The 20,023-nt window shown below is 46.2% G+C and overlaps 1 protein-coding gene across 1 annotated transcript in view; it reads left to right on the top strand.

Annotated features, from left to right (window-relative positions):
• The window catches only part of SPPL3 (signal peptide peptidase like 3), a 274,906-nt gene extending 256,756 nt beyond the window's left edge, over window positions 1-18,150 (top strand). The window contains exons 10-11 of the mRNA XM_078667701.1: window positions 15,072-15,181; window positions 16,408-18,150. Of these exons, the coding sequence (XP_078523827.1) occupies window positions 15,072-15,181; window positions 16,408-16,479 (182 nt within the window). The 3' untranslated portion in view covers window positions 16,480-18,150. The remainder of the gene's footprint in view (window positions 1-15,071; window positions 15,182-16,407) is intronic.
• The last annotated feature ends 1,873 nt before the right edge of the window (window positions 18,151-20,023 follow it).

The raw sequence follows: 20,023 nt of genomic DNA, 5'->3' as shown, positions 1-20,023 counted from the left end.
CTTTAACGAATGGGAATCTATAGTCTGGGACATGGGAAAAATCTGATGGCAGAAAGGCTTGATGGCCCCAGACGGAGTAGCACTATAAGAGTTAGTGGACTTCACACCAAAAAAAGTCTTCACTTTCACCACATGTATTCAGGGATTGATATCTTGTTTGTGAGGGTAACATTGGTAGGGTAGCTGATTAGGGCTGAGATAGGAGCATTGTCAAAAAACAGTGACACATTAGAAGGTAGCAGAGGAGAAACGCCTGAAGTCTCAAGCAGCAGAACAAACTTGAGAAAAGTGCTAAAGATCTAATGGTAGTTACTCAACATGCTGTTAGACCAGTCAGAGGGAGTTTTTTTGTACCTAAAATGCAAAATTTAAAATCTGACCGTAAAGCCAGTTCACTGCTGGTAAAAGCGTTGAAGAGCAAGCAAAATGCAGAGGATATTCATGCTCAAAGGGAAAGGTGGACAACCTGTATTTTATGGGGAAGGGAACAATATTAAAAGGTTTCTTAAACATATACTCAAAATGTACAGAGTCTTAAACAAAACCATACATTTTTGGAAAGCTTCCAGCTGTGATTTCTGACTCGCAGAGGAAATACTTAACACCCATGATGGTGTGAGAGGTGCGAGTTGTTATAAAATTAAACAATTATGTGTTTCACTCAATAGCCAGGAAAGGCAGAGCCTCCCAACCTCCATCTACTATGCAAATAGTCCTAAAAAGGAGGAGAAAGATGCCCATCTTGCACCAACTAAATATGAATAATAAATTGTACGAGATCGTTCTTGAAACTTACCTCTCCTCAATGCTCCTAGACATTATCCTAGATGAACAATCTGGTTCTTCATAGACAGAATTTCAACAGTATCAGACGGTATTTCACATCACTGAGAAAGCCAACAAATAAGGATGTAATTTGCCTTGGCTCTGTGTGCCAAAAAAGCATTCAGTAGGGTAAGCTGGGATTGATTGTAGTCCTACTGCCAAGACCATAGTAAATGGGATTCTCAAAGAAACTAAAAATATGTAAGGAAACTAGGCTCTGCGCAAGGTTCAGTGGCCCACTGATAAAACTACTGAAAACATTTGGAGGAGTCACCAAATACAAAATCAACCTTAAAAGTCAAATCTAAACCGCTATTGAAACTGAGCAGTTACTAAAGATGTCCCTTTTAGAATAGTCGCCCATTCTTTGATGTTCAGTGGATACCCCTTTAAGAACTTTACCAGCCCTGTTGTAGGCCATTGTTACCTTTCCTGTGGACCACATCAACAAAGGTTTGAGGTAGACACCCTTATACATTTTATGACCAGGCACAATCGATGCAATTAAGATGGTGACCATTCCCAGATTTTCTTTTCCAAGCACTGCCAGTAAGAATATAAAACACTACTGTAGCACTTAACGGCTGACTACATTCCCATCACCATTGACCTCCCCCCTCATCCATATGCAATAATAAAGACTTTACACTAGCAAGTAGGACAAGATTTAAAAGCCCTTACAAGACGGCGAACGTAGGACCAAAAGGCCAGATTTGTACTAAAAGTCTGTACAATATGTGCAGGGTAACAGACAGTGTTGTTGGAAATCTGCAATTACGACAGTGTGCTTTTTACACTCCCATTATGTTGGCGAACATTAAAAAAAAGCCAAGATAGTTACAATGCATAGGAGTAAGGGAGTTGTATCCTAACTGTACAATGTCCTGATGGGGGACACCCAATCAAAGCAATGAAACAACGTGAGGGAAGCAGAGAAGATAAGAGAAGTCTATGTATGTCTTATAAGACACATGCAAAAAAAGTGAGGAGATATAACCACATTTAGCATACACACTTACAAAGGGAATTCTCCATCAAGATAATAATTAACTGATATTTAACCCCATACATATTATATAAGATGTACATGGGTTGGATGGCACTTGTTGGAGTGGTTGTGAGGGTGAAGATAACCTTATTGTATGGCGACCTTCCTGTTATTTTTTAGATCGAAGCCTACAAGACAGCACAGTGATCTAGTTGCTACAGGACTTTTTGGGGACTTTGTAAAATCTTCCCTGGGAATGCATTCTCTTCCCCCCCCCCCCCCCCCCCCTGCATACCATTGGCTTTGTTACTCACATTTGTTTGCTTTCTATTTGCTGGCTTTATTTGTTTTTGGTTGTCCATCATGTCCTAGTCCCTCTAAGGGAGCGTAGTCTTTTTTATCATCAATCATTGTTTTTTCCTTGAGTGCTTGCTTTCTGTAAACAAGCCTTTACATTTTTTTATCTGATCTAATTTGCTGTGGATTTAAAAAGAGAGATCAAATGACAGTCTGGCTTCCGAGGGAGCTTGATACTTACTTTTCTTTCTCTGACTTCAAACTGAGAGGATTTATGTGACAATCTTGCTGGATACTGAGGTTAGGAATGGAAACAAACATTTTAATACAATAAATACACCAAGGTGATGCTATTTTGTTTGTGCATTGTATCGTTCTATGAATGAATACAATTGTATGTACAAATTTAATGGTCATTACAGTTCCATTTCCAAAGCTTTATTCGATTATTAAAAACAATCACAAGCATACAATGTAAAAGCACACAATACAAACTTTACAGTGAGAACAATAACTCAACAATATAAGAATTTAAAAGTATTCGAACACCAGACTTTTCCTATGCGAAATGGCTTTAAGTAAAAAGGTAGCGGTAAAAAAACAAATATCAGCAGAATCAAGTGCAAATAACAATTTCAGGGCTTGGGCTGTAGTATACGCAGAGAATTTTAAAAACACGGGTCTGAGGTAGAGACGGCGAAGGTGCATATAAAGTATAAGCATAAAGTGCAATGTGCTTTGCCTAGACTGGCCATCACAGGGACAGGGGGATTGGCTATGTAATTTCATCACTGGGAAGGCCACTAAGTTATGTGCAATACCAAGTCTAAACCTCGTAAGAACAAACTGATGAGATTGCTTGGATATAAATTTTAGATACATAGGCATTTACCGATAGTGAAACGCTGCTTGCAGTCGCGCTGCTGGACCACGCTAGCACGCTATTGCTGCTTACTTGTATTTTAGCTGCAAATCTCAATTTTTTAAAATCGCCGCTCTACTGATGTGAATGACTTGTATTTGCACGGTATAATTTTTAAACAATTGTGGGCACATTAGTAAAGTTATCTTTTGTGTGGTAATCACCGCTTACCTCCCCGTTCCACCGCAGCTTGTGCTGTTTGTTGTGGAGGGAGGGTCTAACGCGGTACAGAGGGAGTCTTTCCACCCTCACTTCCGGGGGCCATCTTGGAGAGCTGACGGTCTAGTGGTTGGACTAGGACCATCAGCAGCCTCCTATTTAAAGCTCACATGGAGCAAACGCGCAGCGGTTACGCGCAGCGGGCGCGCCATAGGTGCGCCGGAGGTTCGCCAGAGGCAAGCCCATCTTTGCCCATCCGTGACCATCCGGGGCCTGGGGCCAGAACCCCTGGCCAGAATGTGGTGTATGCACGCGGTGACTTACTACAGCTCAACTTGGGTAAGGCCCTTCTGGAGCCGGCTACTTTACATCGGCTGGGCTGCGAGGGCCTGCTAATTTCACCTAGGCGGGTTGAAGGGCGACAGCGCACTCCCAACATACATACCCTGAGCTACGGTCTATTGAATACTCGCTCCTTGCAGAGCCATAGGTTAGAGGTCTTCACACTTCTGGAAGACGGGGAGCTAGATGTCCTCGCGCTTACTGAAACATGGCTGGAGGATTGCTCAGCGCCTGATCTAGTGGCGGCCCTTCCAGATAACTATCTGGCTATTCATTTTAACAGGGAGGGAGCCAAGAGAGGAGGAGGAGTAGCCCTTCTATATCAGTCATGCCTCCGTGCCAATAGGTTCCTCTCTGAAACCCTTGGAGGAGCTGAGGTTATGGGGGTTAAGCTTAGGAGGGGAGCTGTCTGTGTGGTGTTCTTGGTGGTTTATCGGCCACCCTGGGCGTCGTCTGAATTCCCCACCCTTTTTGTAAGATTGGTCCAGGACCTGTGTACAAGATACGATAAAATGGTGATCGTTGGGGACTTCAACTATCATTGGGAAAAATTCCCTAAAGTAGGACAAGCACTACAGATCGAGGAGGCGGTCTCCTCCTTAGGTCTTACCCAACAGGTCAAGGGACCGACACATGAGAAAGGTCATGTGCTCGACTTAGTCTGGACCTCCATGCCAGCCCAGGGTATCACGGAAATTCTTCCCTGTGCTTGGTCCGACCATTTTCTAATAAAGGGTAGACTCATTTTGAGGGGCCCCCTGTCCAAACCTGGGGAGGGCTGGAAAATGGCCCGTAAATGGAGAAACCTTGATGGGGAAAAACTGGTCCATCTCCTACAACACCACCCTTCAGCCAAAGAGCAGGATGCCAACGTTGATGCTCTATGCGGATACCTCCAGCATAAACTGGGGAGTGCCATTGATGTGGTGGCACCTCTTCGCAGGATGAAGAAGGTGGCGAGAGGAGCCGGGGCGCCTTGGTATAATGATTCCCTTAGGGAGATGAAACGCGGGGTGAGGAAGAAAGAACGGGCATGGCGTAAAAAGTATGACGCCATTTCCAAACAAGAATATGTTTCATCCTTAGCCCAGTACAAACTAGCCATACAATCAAGGAAGGCTACTTTCTTTGAGGAAAGAATAACTACTGCTAGATATCCGCAAAAAGAAATTTTTCGGGTCCTGGCGGAGCTCAGAGTAAACAAGGAGCAAAGTCCCGAGTTCACCCAGGGGGACTGTCAGAGGTTCCAGGACTTCTTCGTAAAGAAGATATCTGATATCTTGGACGAAATTGCAGATACCGCACCCCTCGAATGTCCGCGCATACCGGACCTTACTGCCCCGCTAAATATTCCACCTCTAGCTGAATTATCCCCTATTTCCAAACAGGAACTACTTAAAATCATAGGCCGAGTTAAATCAGGCTCCTTGGTGGACCCTCTCCCTCCTGACATATTCAAGATGGCAATGCCAGGAATAGAGGAAGAGGTCTTGCACCTATTGAACACCTCTCTTTGTACAGGACAGATCCCTTTAGCTTTTAAAGAGGCTCGCCTGATCCCCTTACTGAAGAAACCTGGAGCAGACACAAAATGTCTGAAAAATTTCCGGCCCATCTCCCAGCTGCCTTTTTTGGCTAAGGTAATTGAGCAGCATGTGTTAGCTCTATTATCGGGCCATCTAGAGAGTAACAACCTGCTGGAGACCAATCAGGCAGGGTTCCGTGCTAATCACAGCACGGAACTAGTTATGCTATCCATTCTAGATGAGCTAAGGATGCGAGCTGATGAAAAAACACCGAGCGCCCTGGTACTACTGGATCTCTCCGCGGCGTTTGACACCGTGTGTCATAAACAGCTTCTGTCGCGGTTGAGATCCTTTGGCGTCGTGGGTACAGCACATGCATGGCTCACATCATTTCTGCAGGGTAGGACACAACGAGTGCAGCTGGGGGATCTACTTTCCACCCCTGCTTCGATCACCAGCGGGGTCCCACAGGGCTCTGCCTTGTCCCCCCGACTCTTTAACATCTACCTGCAGCCTCTAATTGCTCTCCTGAACAGGATGGACTGCCTAGTGTACAACTATGCTGATGACACCCAGATAATCATCCGGCTGGATGATGGTCCTGGAGCATCCAATAGGTTACAGGACATATTGAAAACTACAGTCAATTGGATGTCCGAGAACTCCTTGAAAGTGAATCCGGATAAGACGGAAGTACTACCCATCTCCATCTCGGGTAATCCTTGGAGTGAGAAATTTTGGCCTAGGGAGCTGGGTGCACCACCAAAGCCGGCAGTTGCAGTTAAAAGCTTAGGCCTATATGTGGATAATAAACTATCCATGGAAAAACAAGTTGCCACCGTAGTAGGCACCAGTATAGGCCTCTTAAGACAACTAAGGAAGATCTCGGCCCTTCTCTCATTCCCTACTTTGAGACACGTGGTCTCAGCCACAATTTTAGCTAGGCTGGACTACGGGAACTCCCTTTATTTAGGTTTGCCACAGCGGCTGCTGGACAAACTACAGGGAGTTATGAATGATGCAGCTAGGCTGATATTTAAAAAACCCAGGTCTGCCCATGCCTCTCCCCTGATGCAGGAGCTGCACTGGCTGCCAATTCGTCAGAGAATTGTCTTTAAAGGACTGTGCATCGCTCACAAGGCTCAGTATGGCAAAGCACCAAAATACCTGAAATCCCGACTATCCCCCTACACACCGGGTAGGACTTTGCGTTCGTCGGACGCCACTCTTCTGTCTCAGTCCCGTTTCAAATTGACCACGGTGGGGGGCCGTGCTTTTTCCAACACGCTCCCAGCTTTATGGAACAAATTGGATCCAGAGCTCAGGAAGGAAAGTAATTTACTTTCCTTCAGAAAAAAACTAAAAACTGTACTGTTTAAACAAGCATGAAGCAGATCTTGGGTGCACAGCTGGTTTCAAGTGAATGTAACATCTTTCACGTAAATCTGGTCAGACAGCGCTTAGAGACCCCTGTGGTTATAACGCGCCATATAAATTAAATAAATAAATAAATAAATAAATGCCCTTCTCTTCCAACTTATTGGAATGATAAAATACATGAGAAGGCATGGAAATACACTTCGCACTGCGTAAGTCAGATTTAGTTCCAATAAAAACATCGTTGAGTTCCTTTTTTGATACAGTAGCGGCACAATATGGGTCATTGATGACGTCAAGGTTAAAAACATCACTATAGGAAGAAGAGACATAACTTAACCAGGGGATCTTGAGGGCTTTGTCCAGTTTCAGGCAATCTAAGATAATCTGTCTGGTAAAGTCAGTCTCATCTTTAACCCAGATTGACCTCCATACCATTAAAGGTCTCAATCCCATCAAATCTGTCAAATATTTCAAGCACATCTCATTATGACACAATTCAGTGGGTGCCGAAAGAGGTAAACAAAGAAGTCTCTTAAGGAACCCATTCTCGGTGACTTGCAGTTCCCTATGCTGACAGTAGCCCCAGATACCAGAACCATATAAAGCAATAGATACACACCTATGCCTATAGATATCTAACATATCTGGGATGCGGCGACTCCCTAGCTTTGCTGCAAATCGGAAAATTCCAGAGGAACTTTTAGCCATTCTACCATTGACATTTAAAATCTCTTGTGCCCAAGTCCCTTTGTTGTTAAAAGTAACTCCGAGGTAGCAGAATCTATCCACAACCTCAATTTTATGATTATTAAAATGGAACGGCATAACAGATTTCATCCGTTTGCCGCAAGCCATGATAAAAGTCTTTGAGTTATTAATTCTCAGTTTTCTCTCATTGATAAAATTATAAAAAGTATTCATAAGTTTCTGGAGTCCATTTGGGGTGCGCGAGAGCAACACCGTGTCGTCGGCATAGAGCAGGACTGGTACCGGGTGGCCACCAACCTGGGGGGAGTCTGCATGTACCTTCTTCAGTTCTGATTCTATAGAGTTAATGAAGAGGGAAAATAACAGGGGGGCCAGTACACAGCCCTGCCTTATGCCTGATTTAACCTTGATTTTCTCTGTGCATTCACCTGACCGGCCAAAACGTATCTGGGCTGATAACTTATTGTAAAGTCGGGCCAGGAAGTGAATGATTGCTGGGGGGGCACCCATACCCAATAATGTGGACCATAACAAGTTATGGTCCACAAGGTCAAAAGCACTCGACAGATCAGCGAAGCAGAGAAATAAGGTACCCTGTTTCGCTCTCGTGTACTTCCCAATGAGGAGGTCAAGATTAATTCACTGCTCAATTGTCCCCAGTCCTTTGCGGAAGCCATATTGGGATTCAGCCAGAATTTTATTTTCCTCTGCCCATTCCTCCAGCCTCATCCGGAGAACCCTACTCATAATCTTCAGGGAGGAATCAAGAAGGGAGATAGGGCGGTAGTTCTTGGCCTCTCCTCTATCTCCCTTCTTGTAGATGGGTAAAATTATAGATTCACTCCAGGTAGGTGGTGTATTCTCCAAAACTGAAGCATTAAACACCTGCATCAGGAGTGGGCTCCAGAGAGTCTGGTTAGATTTATACAGGTCAACCGGGACCCCGTCGGGTCCTGGTGCCTTTCCCCTTTTACTCCGACTTATGGAAATAACCACCTCTGATAGGGTAATATCCAGGGGTAACCTCGTTTCAGACAACAGAATAGGAGAGCTGACAAAGTCCTCCCTGGGCGGGTTAAAAATTCCAGAGAAGTGGGCCACCCAATTTGCTTCGCTGACCTGAGCTGACAGTACAGGGAACTCTTCATTAGCAAGAAAGGGGCTGTTGACAGTAGACCAGAAAAGCCTACTGTCACGTAGTACCGATGCTTGGTTCAGGGCATCCCAGGCAAGTTCCCTAAGCTCATGTTTCCTACGTACAAGATTGTTTTTGTAGGTAAGTCTAAGTGATTTAATAGCCGCCCTGTCTCTGGGGAGTTTAGTTAAGGCCTGCTTAAGTTAGCGCAGAGATTTAGTACACATGCTATCAAACCAGCCCACATTTTGCTTCCTAATTCGGGCTTTAGTAATGGTAAGACACTTTTTTATAACGATGCCAAGTGCCACAAAATTGGTTATAATGCACCCATAAAAGGCCTCTGAGTCTAAACAACTGTAGATTTCAGCGAACCCAGCTTCAAGGATTTTAGCTTGCAGCTTTTCAGAGTTGTCCAGGCTCCACCTTATACGGATACCATTCTGTCTACAAGGGGTGACATCTTCAATTACAGGATGATCACTGTTGGCTGGTGACCCCCAAGCAGAAATGAGCATGGTAATAGCATGGTGGTCGCTACTTCCAAGGTCAATGACAACGGGGACCGTACAAAGTGGAACAAGATGCGTAGAGGCCAGTAGGTGGTCAATAACAGAAGCCGAGTTGGATCCTACAAAAGTAGGGACAGGTTTGCCATCTGCATCTACTGCCGGGGGATGGATCATAAGATCCATACTTAACATGAGGGAATTAAGGGAATCACCATAGGGTGAATGAACAAAGTGTGCCCGATTTTCCCCATTGTCCCCATCGTATCCACAGATTCTAGTAAAGGAATGAGGACAGGTACGAAGGTTGAAATCCCCGCCCCATATGATATCAGTTGGCTTGTTGATATCTCTACGTAAGTTGCTCAAGGCAGAACCCAACTCCTCCACCACCGATGTATTAGAAGCATCAAACATGTTATTATAGTGGTTAATCACCATTATTACATGGCCCTTTACATGTTCTAATGTTAGAATTTGGGAGTGGTAACCCACAGGGTGGTAAGATTTCATACAGACTGGGAAGTTTACAGACAGTAAAATCACCAAACCCCCTTTAGCCCTACCCATACCTGACCTTAGTGCCGAGTTATTGTAAGACACAAACCCATCAAGGTTAATTTCTGTTGTTGCCCAGGTCTCTTGCAAGCATAAAATATCAGTCGGAGAGGATCTCCCTCCAGCCTAGGGATGCCGATTGCCTACTCCAACCTGCAACATTCCAACTAGCAAACTTAAAACCAGAGGAACAAGGGGGGAGTTTACTGGGCGCTGGTTCAGTAGTAGTTAAAGAGTTGTTAGCAACTAGGGAAACCAGTGAAACAGGAAAAACAGCGGGGAACACCGGGGCAATGGATGACGTTACAGGGCTTGGAGTAGGAATGGGACTACTGCCAAACGTTACAATAGACCCTTTATCAGAGGAAGGAAGGATGGAGTCTGGGGCTGTGGGCAGTCAGTCTACACCATCCAATCCGTTCAAACAACTAAAACGGTTATAATCATAAAAGGGTGTCAATGGGGGTTGGAAAACTGGTCGTGCTGTATACCCACAATGTCTGCCCCCCCGGTCAACCCTCGTCCAATTACCTTGGGCTTGGTCATGGTACATATGTATAGGGGGGAAGAAAAAAAGACACTGGCAGAGTCCGAATGGTGGATTCAAGAGATCTATTCGACCCAGCACATATATGAAGAACAGTCCTTGTATCTCAAACTCACCATGATACAATCCCCTATTATTGACTTCCTGGTTTTACCCAGCCATGGTACCCTTCTCACCATGATAATTTCGTTGTTAAAATGCGCTGGGAGGGGTCTGTTATAGTTCAGCCATTTGATTACTTTGCTTTTAAGTGAACGGAAATTCTCTTCTTCACCCACATCAAGGGGGGGAACCCCGGCCATGACTACCATAAAACCATTAGCCTCGGGGGGAAGGTCAGGTCTCCGAGGTCTGGGAACAGATTTCTCGGGGAGTAAATGGGGGATACTGTCAGTGATTTTTGCCCCACTAGGGATTGTCGCTGGGGGGGCAGGACCTGAGGATTGTGGTGGAGGGATGATAGGTTTACTAAAATGGGGCGGGGCTAGTTTGGCCATATGTGGTTGCTGAAGGGGGATAGTAGTAGTCGCCAAGGGGGGTCCCAAATTAACTAAGGAGATTTGTGGGGTAGGATAAGTAGTAGAAGAGAGCTAGGACTCCGAGGATCTATCTTGGGAGGTTACTGATGGTTTCATACAGCTTAATGTAGCCTCTAGAATAGTGAGTCTGATCTCCACTTTCTTGATACTCTCGCTGATGGGCAGGAGCAGGGATCGAAGTAGGAATTCCAGGTTCCCAAGAGGAGCAACCGGGGGCAATGTATTGGACGGGGTATTCCCAGGGGCATCAGCAGGATCCGTACCATTAGTACCCTTGTCAGGGGGAGAATTACGCACATCCACCAACATTCTGTCGGGAATTGGGGCGGGCTTAGAGGATTTCCCGAAATCGGAATGGGGTAGTTTAGATTTACTCTGCACTCCCCTCATCTTCCTTCTTCGCTTATTAGGGGGGGGTGCCATGCAATTCAGCCACAGTAACTAACTTGGGCTTAACTTTCCTAGCTTTAAATGCTGGGGTGGGTTGAGAGGTTAAATCAACAGCCGTACTACTGAGGCTGATTGGAGGGGTGACCTTGGAGGCCTGCACGATGGATGGACAGGGGCTAATAGTACAATCCCTCAACAAAAGCGGGACGCCATCCTGGGATAATGGCTCCTCGCTAGTGTTCGAAGGAGAGCCACCCTCAAGGGAGATGGAGGTATCTACAAGGGGCCTATGTTTCAGATTTTCAATGGAGCGGCGGCGCTCGGCCCTGCGCTCCGCCAAGGAGGTTTCCTTATCCCCATCACCCAAAGGGCGTGAAAAATAATTATCCAAAGTTCTATTTTTAACACCCCCCGCCTTCACGGTAGGTCCGTCCAAAGCTGGTGAAGGCATGGCAGGTATATGATACCCGAATTGGAAACGGGGGCTGATTAAATCCAATACCCCTACAACAATTACAAGAGGGTAGGCCCAGCCCAGCCTACTCCGGCCTACTCCAGCCTTAGAGGGCCCGCCCTTTGCCCGGGCTTCGCCCCGGGCGCTCCCGCGCAGCGGTAACGTTGTGGTGGATATAGAGGAAGTGATTCGCTGGGGGCGGAGCTTGCAGGGAGAGCGGGCCAGGTGTAGACTATTGGCCGGGCAGGGACTCCTGGTAGTTGGAGTCCCTGCAGTTGCTCGCAGCCCTGCAGCTCTTCCCCGTCTCGCCTCAGCAACAGTCACCAGTTCAGAGCCTTGTTATGCCCAGCAGTCCTTGCCCACGAAGGAGTGGGGTTGAATACAGCAACAAGGTCGCGGGGCGGGAATCCGAGACACAGTCCACGCTGATAAAAAAAGGGCAGTTCAAATGAGCAGAGCGTCCCACCAACACAGGGAGCAGGTAAGGTTTAAGGAATCCGTTCTCTGGGGGCGGGGCTTGCAGGGAGAGCAGGCCAGGTGTAGACTATTGGCCGGGCAGGGACTCCTGGTAGTTGGAGGCCCTGCAGCTCTTCCCCGTCTCGCCTCAGCAACAGTCACCAGTTCAGAGCCTTGTTATGCCCAGCAGTCCTTGCCCACGAAGCGGGACCCGCGCAGCGGGTCCTGCGAGGAGTGGGGTTGAATACAGCAACAAGGTCGCGGGGCGGGAATCCGAGACACAGTCCACGCTGATAAAAAAGGGCAGTTCAAATGAGCAGAGCGTCCCCATTACAGTTGAAAATGTGTTGTCTAATGGCAATGCGCTACCACACCATACATACTCCACAACACTCCACTCTGACAATCCTCTCTTCTCCGCTCCTCTTAACCACTCCACGCAGCTCCACTCCACTACACCCACTGCCACTCTACCACTATTTGTTACGCCACTTTACCTCCACTTCACACAATGCCACTTCCTCCATTCCATGACACTTTTCTCTGTCGCTCTGCGACACTTTTCTCTGTCGCTCTGCGACACTTTTCTCTGTCGCTCTGCGACACTTTTCTCTGTCGCTCTGCGACACTTTTCTCTGTCGCTCTGCGACACTTTTCTGTCACTCTGCGACCCTTTTCTCGGAGAAACGGCGACCCTTTTCTCGGAGACGCTGCCGCGCTCGTCTCGGAGACTCTGCCCCGCTCGTCTCGGAGACTCTGCCCCGCTCGTCTCGGAGTCGCTGCCCCGCTCGTCTCGGAGTCGCTGCCCCGCTCGTCTCGGAGTAGCTGCCCCGCTCTTCTCGGAGTCGCTGCCCCGCTCTTCTCGGAGTCGCTGCCCCGCTCTTCTCGGAGTCGCTGCCCCGCTCTTCTCGGAGTCGCTGCCCCGCTCTTCTCGGAGTCGCTGCCCCGCTCTTCTCGGAGTCGCTGCCCCGCTCTTCTCGGAGTCGCTGCCCCGCTCTTCTCGGAGTCGCTGCCCCGCTCTTCTCGGAGTCGCTGCCCCGCTCTTCTCGGAGTCGCTGCCCCGCTCTTCTCGGAGTCGCTGCCCCGCTCTTCTCGGAGTCGCTGCCCCGCTCTTCTCGGAGTCGCTGCCCCGCTCTTCTCGGAGTCGCTGCCCCGCTCTTCTCGGAGTCGCTGCCCCGCTCTTCTCGGAGTCGCTGCCCCGCTCTTCTCGGAGTCGCTGCCCCGCTCTTCTCGGAGTCGCTGCCCCGCTCTTCTCGGAGTCGCTGCCCCGCTCTTCTCGGAGTCGCTGCCCCGCTCTTCTCGGAGTCGCTGCCCCGCTCTTCTCGGAGTCGCTGCCCCGCTCTTCTCGGAGTCGCTGCCCCGCTCTTCTCGGAGTCGCTGCCCCGCTCTTCTCGGAGTCGCTGCCCCGCTCTTCTCGGAGTCGCTGCCCCGCTCTTCTCGGAGTCGCTGCCCCGCTCTTCTCGGAGTCGCTGCCCCGCTCTTCTCGGAGTCGCTGCCCCGCTCTTCTCGGAGTCGCTGCCCCGCTCTTCTCGGAGTCGCTGCCCCGCTCTTCTCGGAGTCGCTGCCCCGCTCTTCTCGGAGTCGCTGCCCCGCTCTTCTCGGAGTCGCTGCCCCGCTCTTCTCGGAGTCGCTGCCCCGCTCTTCTCGGAGTCGCTGCCCCGCTCTTCTCGGAGTCGCTGCCCCGCTCTTCTCGGAGACGCTGCCGCGCTCTTCTCGGAGACTCTGTGACTCTGCCGCGCTCTTCTCGGAGACTCTGTGACTCTGCCGCGCTCTTCTCGGAGACTCTGTGACTCTGCCGCGCTCTTCTCGGAAACTCTGTGACTCTGCCCCGCTCTTCTCGGAGACGCTGCCCCGCTCTTCTCGGAGACGCTGCCCCGCTCTTCTCGGAGACGCTGCCGCGTTCTTCTCGGAGACGCTGCCCCGCTCTTCTCGGAGACGCTGCCCCGCTCTTCTCGGAGACGCTGCCCCGCTCTTCTCGGAGACGCTGCCGCGTTCTTCTCGGAGACTCTGCCGCGCTCTTCTCGGAGACTCTGCCGCGCTCTTCTCGGAGACTCTGCCGCCAGGCACAGCACATGTTTGCTGTCTGCTTCAGGTTTGGCTGGATTTATGACGTGTTGTCTGCGTTTGTAACCATAACTGGCTAATTTTTGCGTGTTTGAATCCAAAACATGGCTTAGTTTTTAAGAGTGTTTGAAATGAGTGAAAACATAGCTATTGGTGGCAGAATTTTATTACATAAATTTTCATGCACATCTCTTTGGTTACGTTTCTGGCCAGCTAGTTTAATTTCTGGTTAACACAACCTGTCTAATCTTTGAACAAGCCCTATATCATTTTTTTCCATCTTTTAGGACATGTCTTTTTGTTAGAGATTGTAAGTGAGGGGTATTGAGATACAGGAGGCTAAAAACTACATTTAGTAGAGAACTTCGATGGTCGTGGTTGACGTTTGTGGCGAAAGTCAAGCAGTTATTGCTACTCCATCTTTTCAAAGAACTTTGTGTTAACATTGTAATTGTTGGTTGCTTGATCTGTTGCGCAAATCTGACTTTTTTCGTTGGTTGTCAAATGCTATCCACACCACTTTTAAGTTAAACTTTATAATTTCGATCCAAAGAGCAATGCAGGTCGAAGCCCAAACTACAAGTTGTTTCTTGTATGTAAATTGGTGTTGAAACAAAAATATAAAATGTTTTTAGTTTTAGTTCAGAGGATTAACAGAAATGGATGTGCTTTATTGCCTGGAATCCATCAGCAAGCTACGCGACCTCGTTGCCAGCTAGAATAGTAGTGAAAAGAATGCAATTAAACTGCAGTGGTGACCCATTTTCGTAGGCTACTATTCAAAATTATGTGAATCTGTTAAAGATCTGTACTGGAGAAGAAAGTCCTTTACCTGTAAGTTTCGTCTTTAGAGTTGGTGTCTTTCAAAGATCCATGACCCAGCCCTTGTTCTTTATGAAGTGTAAGCAACCAAGAATGTGAGGAGTCATCCAGATCTGAGGTTAGGACTGCCTGCTATTTGACTCTTTAATTAAATAACTCCTAATAATAAGCCACAAAAGTCGGTGTTGTATATACTTCCTTTAAAGGTTAGCAAGTTTTTCATTTTTGTCTTTTGTTTTCCACATGCCCTGGTTTATCCTTTTACTCCAGTGCCTCAGAAGAGATTGCAGCTCATTATTTCACTGTTACATATGAGTGGATTATTTCTGCAGGATGCTTTCTAAATTGTCTAGTTCTAGATATAGTATGCAAATCATAATAAAGCAAAGAATGTATTTCCATGTAACCAATGAGTTTTGCTTTCGCTTAAAGTTTGTTTCTTCCTGACAGGACTCCTTACTGCAACTGTGGCATCTCGCATCCACAGAGCTGCCCAGCCAGCCCTTCTCTATCTGGTACCGTTCACCCTACTCCCACTCCTTACTATGGCCTACTTAAAGGTGAGATCTCATGCACATTCTGTTATTGGCTTGTTTGAGAATTTACCCTCATGCAACGCATTTTCTAAAATGCAATGTTTTTAAAGAGGATTCAATGCATCTTTAGAGTATAATACTTGCTAGTCCTATCCTTTGCCAGACTTTTTTAATCAGTTGAACACCTGCGTAACTGTGTTTCAACAGTTTTTAAGATTTTTTAATTTTTTTAAACAGATTTTTATTGCCTTTTTGATATCATGTAACATGCTCCTTAGAGCGTCAAGGTACATAAGACGCAACCATTCAATGTGCTATGCCTGTTACGGTTAGTGTATAATCACCATCGCTTGACCCACTTGTATATGGCAACTAGAATGCTCACCATTCTGTCTCCTACCAGCGTACCATATATGCAAGACATGCCCCCCTCCCCTTCACCCCAAGATTAAAGCAACAAACCAAAACTTACCTCACCCCTCCTCCCCGCACTGCTGTCTCCCCGTAAATATTGTTCAGCTCAGTTAGTAGGTTCTCTGGCATTTCTGGCGTGAAAACCGACGTTGTGCCGAGACCTTCCGTTGTGACCCCCTTCTTCACCTGAACAGTTTTTAAGATCCACTTACATTTAAAGGTCAAATGTGACCCAGAAACTGTATGTAGTAAGGTGTTGGACTAGGTAGGTCGTAGCTAGACGAAAGGTTACAGAGGTCATTGGCAGAGGTGGTTGGTCATGGATGGTGCAGTTCTCTGACAGTTCTTTTTCTATAAATTGGACCCATTTTAAAAGATTACACATTTCTAATTTCAGGCATAGCGGACGAAGGGGAGTTTGCGTAGACTCTCAATTTTTAGTGGTTTTGTGCCGCCAACTGTCAGTGGGCAAGTGGAGATAACCTGTTGATCAGTTACCTAATCCTATCATTTAAAACACAGCAGTTTAACACTTGTAGAAGACATTTTATTGTTTATCACTTCCTCTTGGAATTTTCATGTATGCAAACAAGTGTTTAAAACAAAGTTCATATCCCATTGCCTGAGTGAAAGTTTAAGCTTGGAAGAAATATGGATTCTTATCATTTAGATCAGCCTTTAAATAAGGCCTTATTTCATGTGTATTTATGAGTAATAAGCAATTCGGAATGTGCTGTGGGTTCATATTTTGGTACATTCTCAATATGATCTAGAGAAAATGTAGGCATATACTGTTTCTTTAATCCATGGCACAAACTTTTGTCCTTTGCTTTTAGGGTGACTTGCGCCGAATGTGGTCTGAACCTTTCCACACCAAGACCAGCCCCTCCCGTTTTCTGGAGGTATGATGGGAGGCAGGACGGATGAAGGCACGCAACACGCACCGATGGAGTTGAATGCAGTGGCGGGTTGTGCACCCAGGCCCCTTGCTCCTCCTGTGTTTTCTTCCCCTCCAATGCTGACTTGGTACTTGGATTGAGATCCGGTCATGGGATCTGATATAAATTAACTGTTTTAGGGAAAAAAGCTGATGTTTCTGGAAATGCACTTCCGGCTCCTCCTCATAACAGATTTGAGGAACGCTTACGGCAGCGGCGGGCGTTCCTTCCCGTCCTTCACACCCTTCAGACTTTTAACCACGGGAGGACATGGGAAATCTAGAGGAGAGTTTAAAAACTTATGGACCTTGTAAACACTAAAACCGATGAGGGAGAAAGAAAACAAATGGAATTACGAAGAACAAATCTTCTGTAGCAACCTCTAGGACTTGGGGACCAGAATCCCATCTGCAAGAAGTGGGCAGAATCAAATCTCAAGAGCTCCTCGCAGCCGCATCCCATCCCTTCCCCATTCCTTTCTTTTCGGAGTTCCCATAAATTTCCTGTGATGTGAGGTGACTCTAAAAAAAAAACCACAAAAAAACCTGCAGGCACTGAGTCAGAGGAGTTCTTGCCCTTTCACATATGAATTTGTCGTCACAAATTTAACATTTCCACTCGGATGTTGTATTTCAAGTGAACTAGGGCAAGACTGTTGTGAGATTTTATATATATATAAATATGTATTTTATATCTATAATATAAATATATATTTATTTAACACGGAGGAGCGTAAATGACACCACATAGATTTCATTTATTTTCACACAGGATGTACATGTTTGTTTGGATGAAGTATGGTGTACATCTGTTCTATAGTGGGAGCACATACTGTGTGCGTCCGTTCTGTCATCAAACAGCCGAAAGTAAAATCTTCACTGTAAAAAGCCACACAGTAGTCTTTCAATCAGTTTGTCTGAATATGTACATTATTTCTGGCTCATTTTATGTCTTATTAGCTCTACGCACCCCGTGTTAAATAAATGGAATTCATGACTGCGAGGTATTAACATACATGTTTTGATTTCATTCGTGAATGACCTTACCCTTGCTCCCAACTCCGCCACTCACGAGCAGTCATATTTCTTGAAATCGAAACACGCATTTAACTCCCTGAAGTTGTGTATCCCAATATATATGCAGACACATGGGTGGAAAGCTGGTGAGATCATGCTGTGTAGCAGACAGGGCTTGCTGTAATTCTTAGCATGTCTAGCATTGTAATATGGCTTTCCTTCAATATGAATAATTGGACATGCTGCAATCCACCCACCTCCACTGAACCCCAAGTTTCAAGCAATGTAGTCTTTGTTTGTACTGATGTGCTCATGAACTTTAGTGACTGTATTTGGTTCTGATCAATGTAGCAAAGCTAGGGAAGAAGACAATGTTTAACCGCCATGGTTTCTTTTTTTATTCTTATTTTTCCAGACTGGTCCCTGGTGGGTTTTTAAAGTAGTTTTCATGGACTATTGCATGCCTGTTAGCTGCTGTTCTCCTTCTGCTCCCTGATCATAGTAATGTACTACTTGTAAATACATTTTTTCTGTTTTGTATTTCTTAGCATTCTGTTATTTTTTGTGTGATGTATTTCTTTGTTCAGTCTAACCTCTTTCTTTTTAAAAACAAGCACCAACTTAACTTTGTCCCTACTGTTGTAATTCTTTCAGTGTTCGCAGGGCTACTAATGGGTTTTTGCCCATGCTGATGTGGAACTTGCAGCTAAAGTAATGATGGCTGTGGGCTATCTCCTGTTTTGGTCTTCATTTATACAGTGAAGCTGTGAGATGTTTTGCTGTCTGTAATTTGACCCTTAATATTGCCAAATCCTCTTTTATTGTTCCCAGTGTAAATTCTTGACATCAAAGCTTCTAAATGGCCATAGTCCCTGATTTATTAGCAAAATAGAACCCTGTCATGTCACACAATTAGTACTCTCGTATGGGGATTGCTCTTGGTAAGAAGGGAGCAAAACAAACTAAAAACTTAGGTCAGCTTCGAAGTGGTGCAGACTATATAACACATGATGATGATGCTGCTGCCTGCCCTCACCCCTGCTTCTTCTCTGGCACCCAGTATACACTTCCTGCCATTCTAAGGCAGCATGACATAGGCTAAATAGGTGTGGGCTACTTAGAGGCCTTTTGTGACAACTGTATTTGTGCAGCACTTGAACAACATCTGCTTTTCTGTTCTTGCAGATCAATAGTCTTGGCATGTGTTTGGGGCTATCGTGTGCAGGGTCTTTCTCTTATCTGCTGTACGCACCTATCTTCATGGAAGAAAGGGGACTGGACATGTAAATAATCTAAGATAATTACTTACAGGACAGTTATGCTGGAAGACGAGTAGTGCGGAGTTAGTCACATTGAAAGCTTGCCCTAACACACTCCTCCCCTGTTCTAATAGTCAAAATATTTTGTTTACAAAATAAATGCAAAAAACATATCATATTGGTCGAAGATGTGGAGATGTCACTGGGTAGTCTGCTGTAACATGATTCAAATTGGACAGTGCCAAGAGCACACTCTTTTGCAGCATGAATCCTTTTCTGGATTCACGTGCTGTGTGTATTATTCTGCCATTTGGTGGTTGTCCAGAATTGTTTCCTTTTTTTTTCTGTGGGGCGTCTTAAACCATTATTTGGTGCTAGGTCCATCCCTTGTGTGACATCAGACGGCGCTCTGTACGTTCCTGTGCGTGGTAGCCATCTTCAGATTATTTTTTCCGCCTTTGTATCTGGAAGCAAGGGGAGACACTCCGAGGTTTTGGCTGAAATCCCCTATCCCCCCCCAAAAAACTTTGAATTTAAGAGAAAAAACATGGTTATCGATTGAGAATACACCGGCGAAGGAGAGCCCCTGGACCCGAAAGAAGCGGACTTATTGAACGAGCTGCAGTCAAAGATTTATAAATCAGTCTTTGACTTACCAAAATGTCTCGCCCGCCCAGGTTAGATTGGAATTCGGCCTCCAGCATCAGAAGTTCCGGGGAATGAGCAGCTTCATCAGATTTTGTCATACATTTCGCTCTTCAGAATCGGGCACTCTGAACAGTTTATGCTGGGATGCAATTGAGGTCCAGGGGGAGCTGGATACCCCCAACTCCTGGGGAAGCTTTTTGAGAGTCTTGTTTGCCAAGCTGGGGCTTCAAACAGCAAGGGACACAGGGCTGGACAGAGTAACCTTGGGCAAAATAGTAAACATCGCAGCCCAAAAAATATCTTTGTGGGAGGACAAAAAGGCGCTCAACAAGAGGCGGCATGGGTGGACAGTCATAAACTCCTACCATCTCTTAAAGCCACAAGCATACTTATCCGCTTATTTTAGCTTACAGTTAAAAATGAGCTTCACAAAGTTTCGAATGGGCCTCCACAACTCAAAGGACTTGCACCCTCTGTGGAAAAAGGCATTTAAATCACAGTCCTGCCGACTATGCGGTTTCAAAAATGAAACTCTAATTCACCTACTATGTGCCTGCCCAGCATCCCAAAACCTCAGGAGGCAGCACCTAA

The sequence above is a fragment of the Lissotriton helveticus genome, chromosome 11, assembly GCF_964261635.1.
Source record: "Lissotriton helveticus chromosome 11, aLisHel1.1, whole genome shotgun sequence".
Taxonomy (NCBI): domain Eukaryota; kingdom Metazoa; phylum Chordata; class Amphibia; order Caudata; family Salamandridae; genus Lissotriton; species Lissotriton helveticus.
This window is presented reverse-complemented; position numbering and strand designations above follow the sequence as displayed.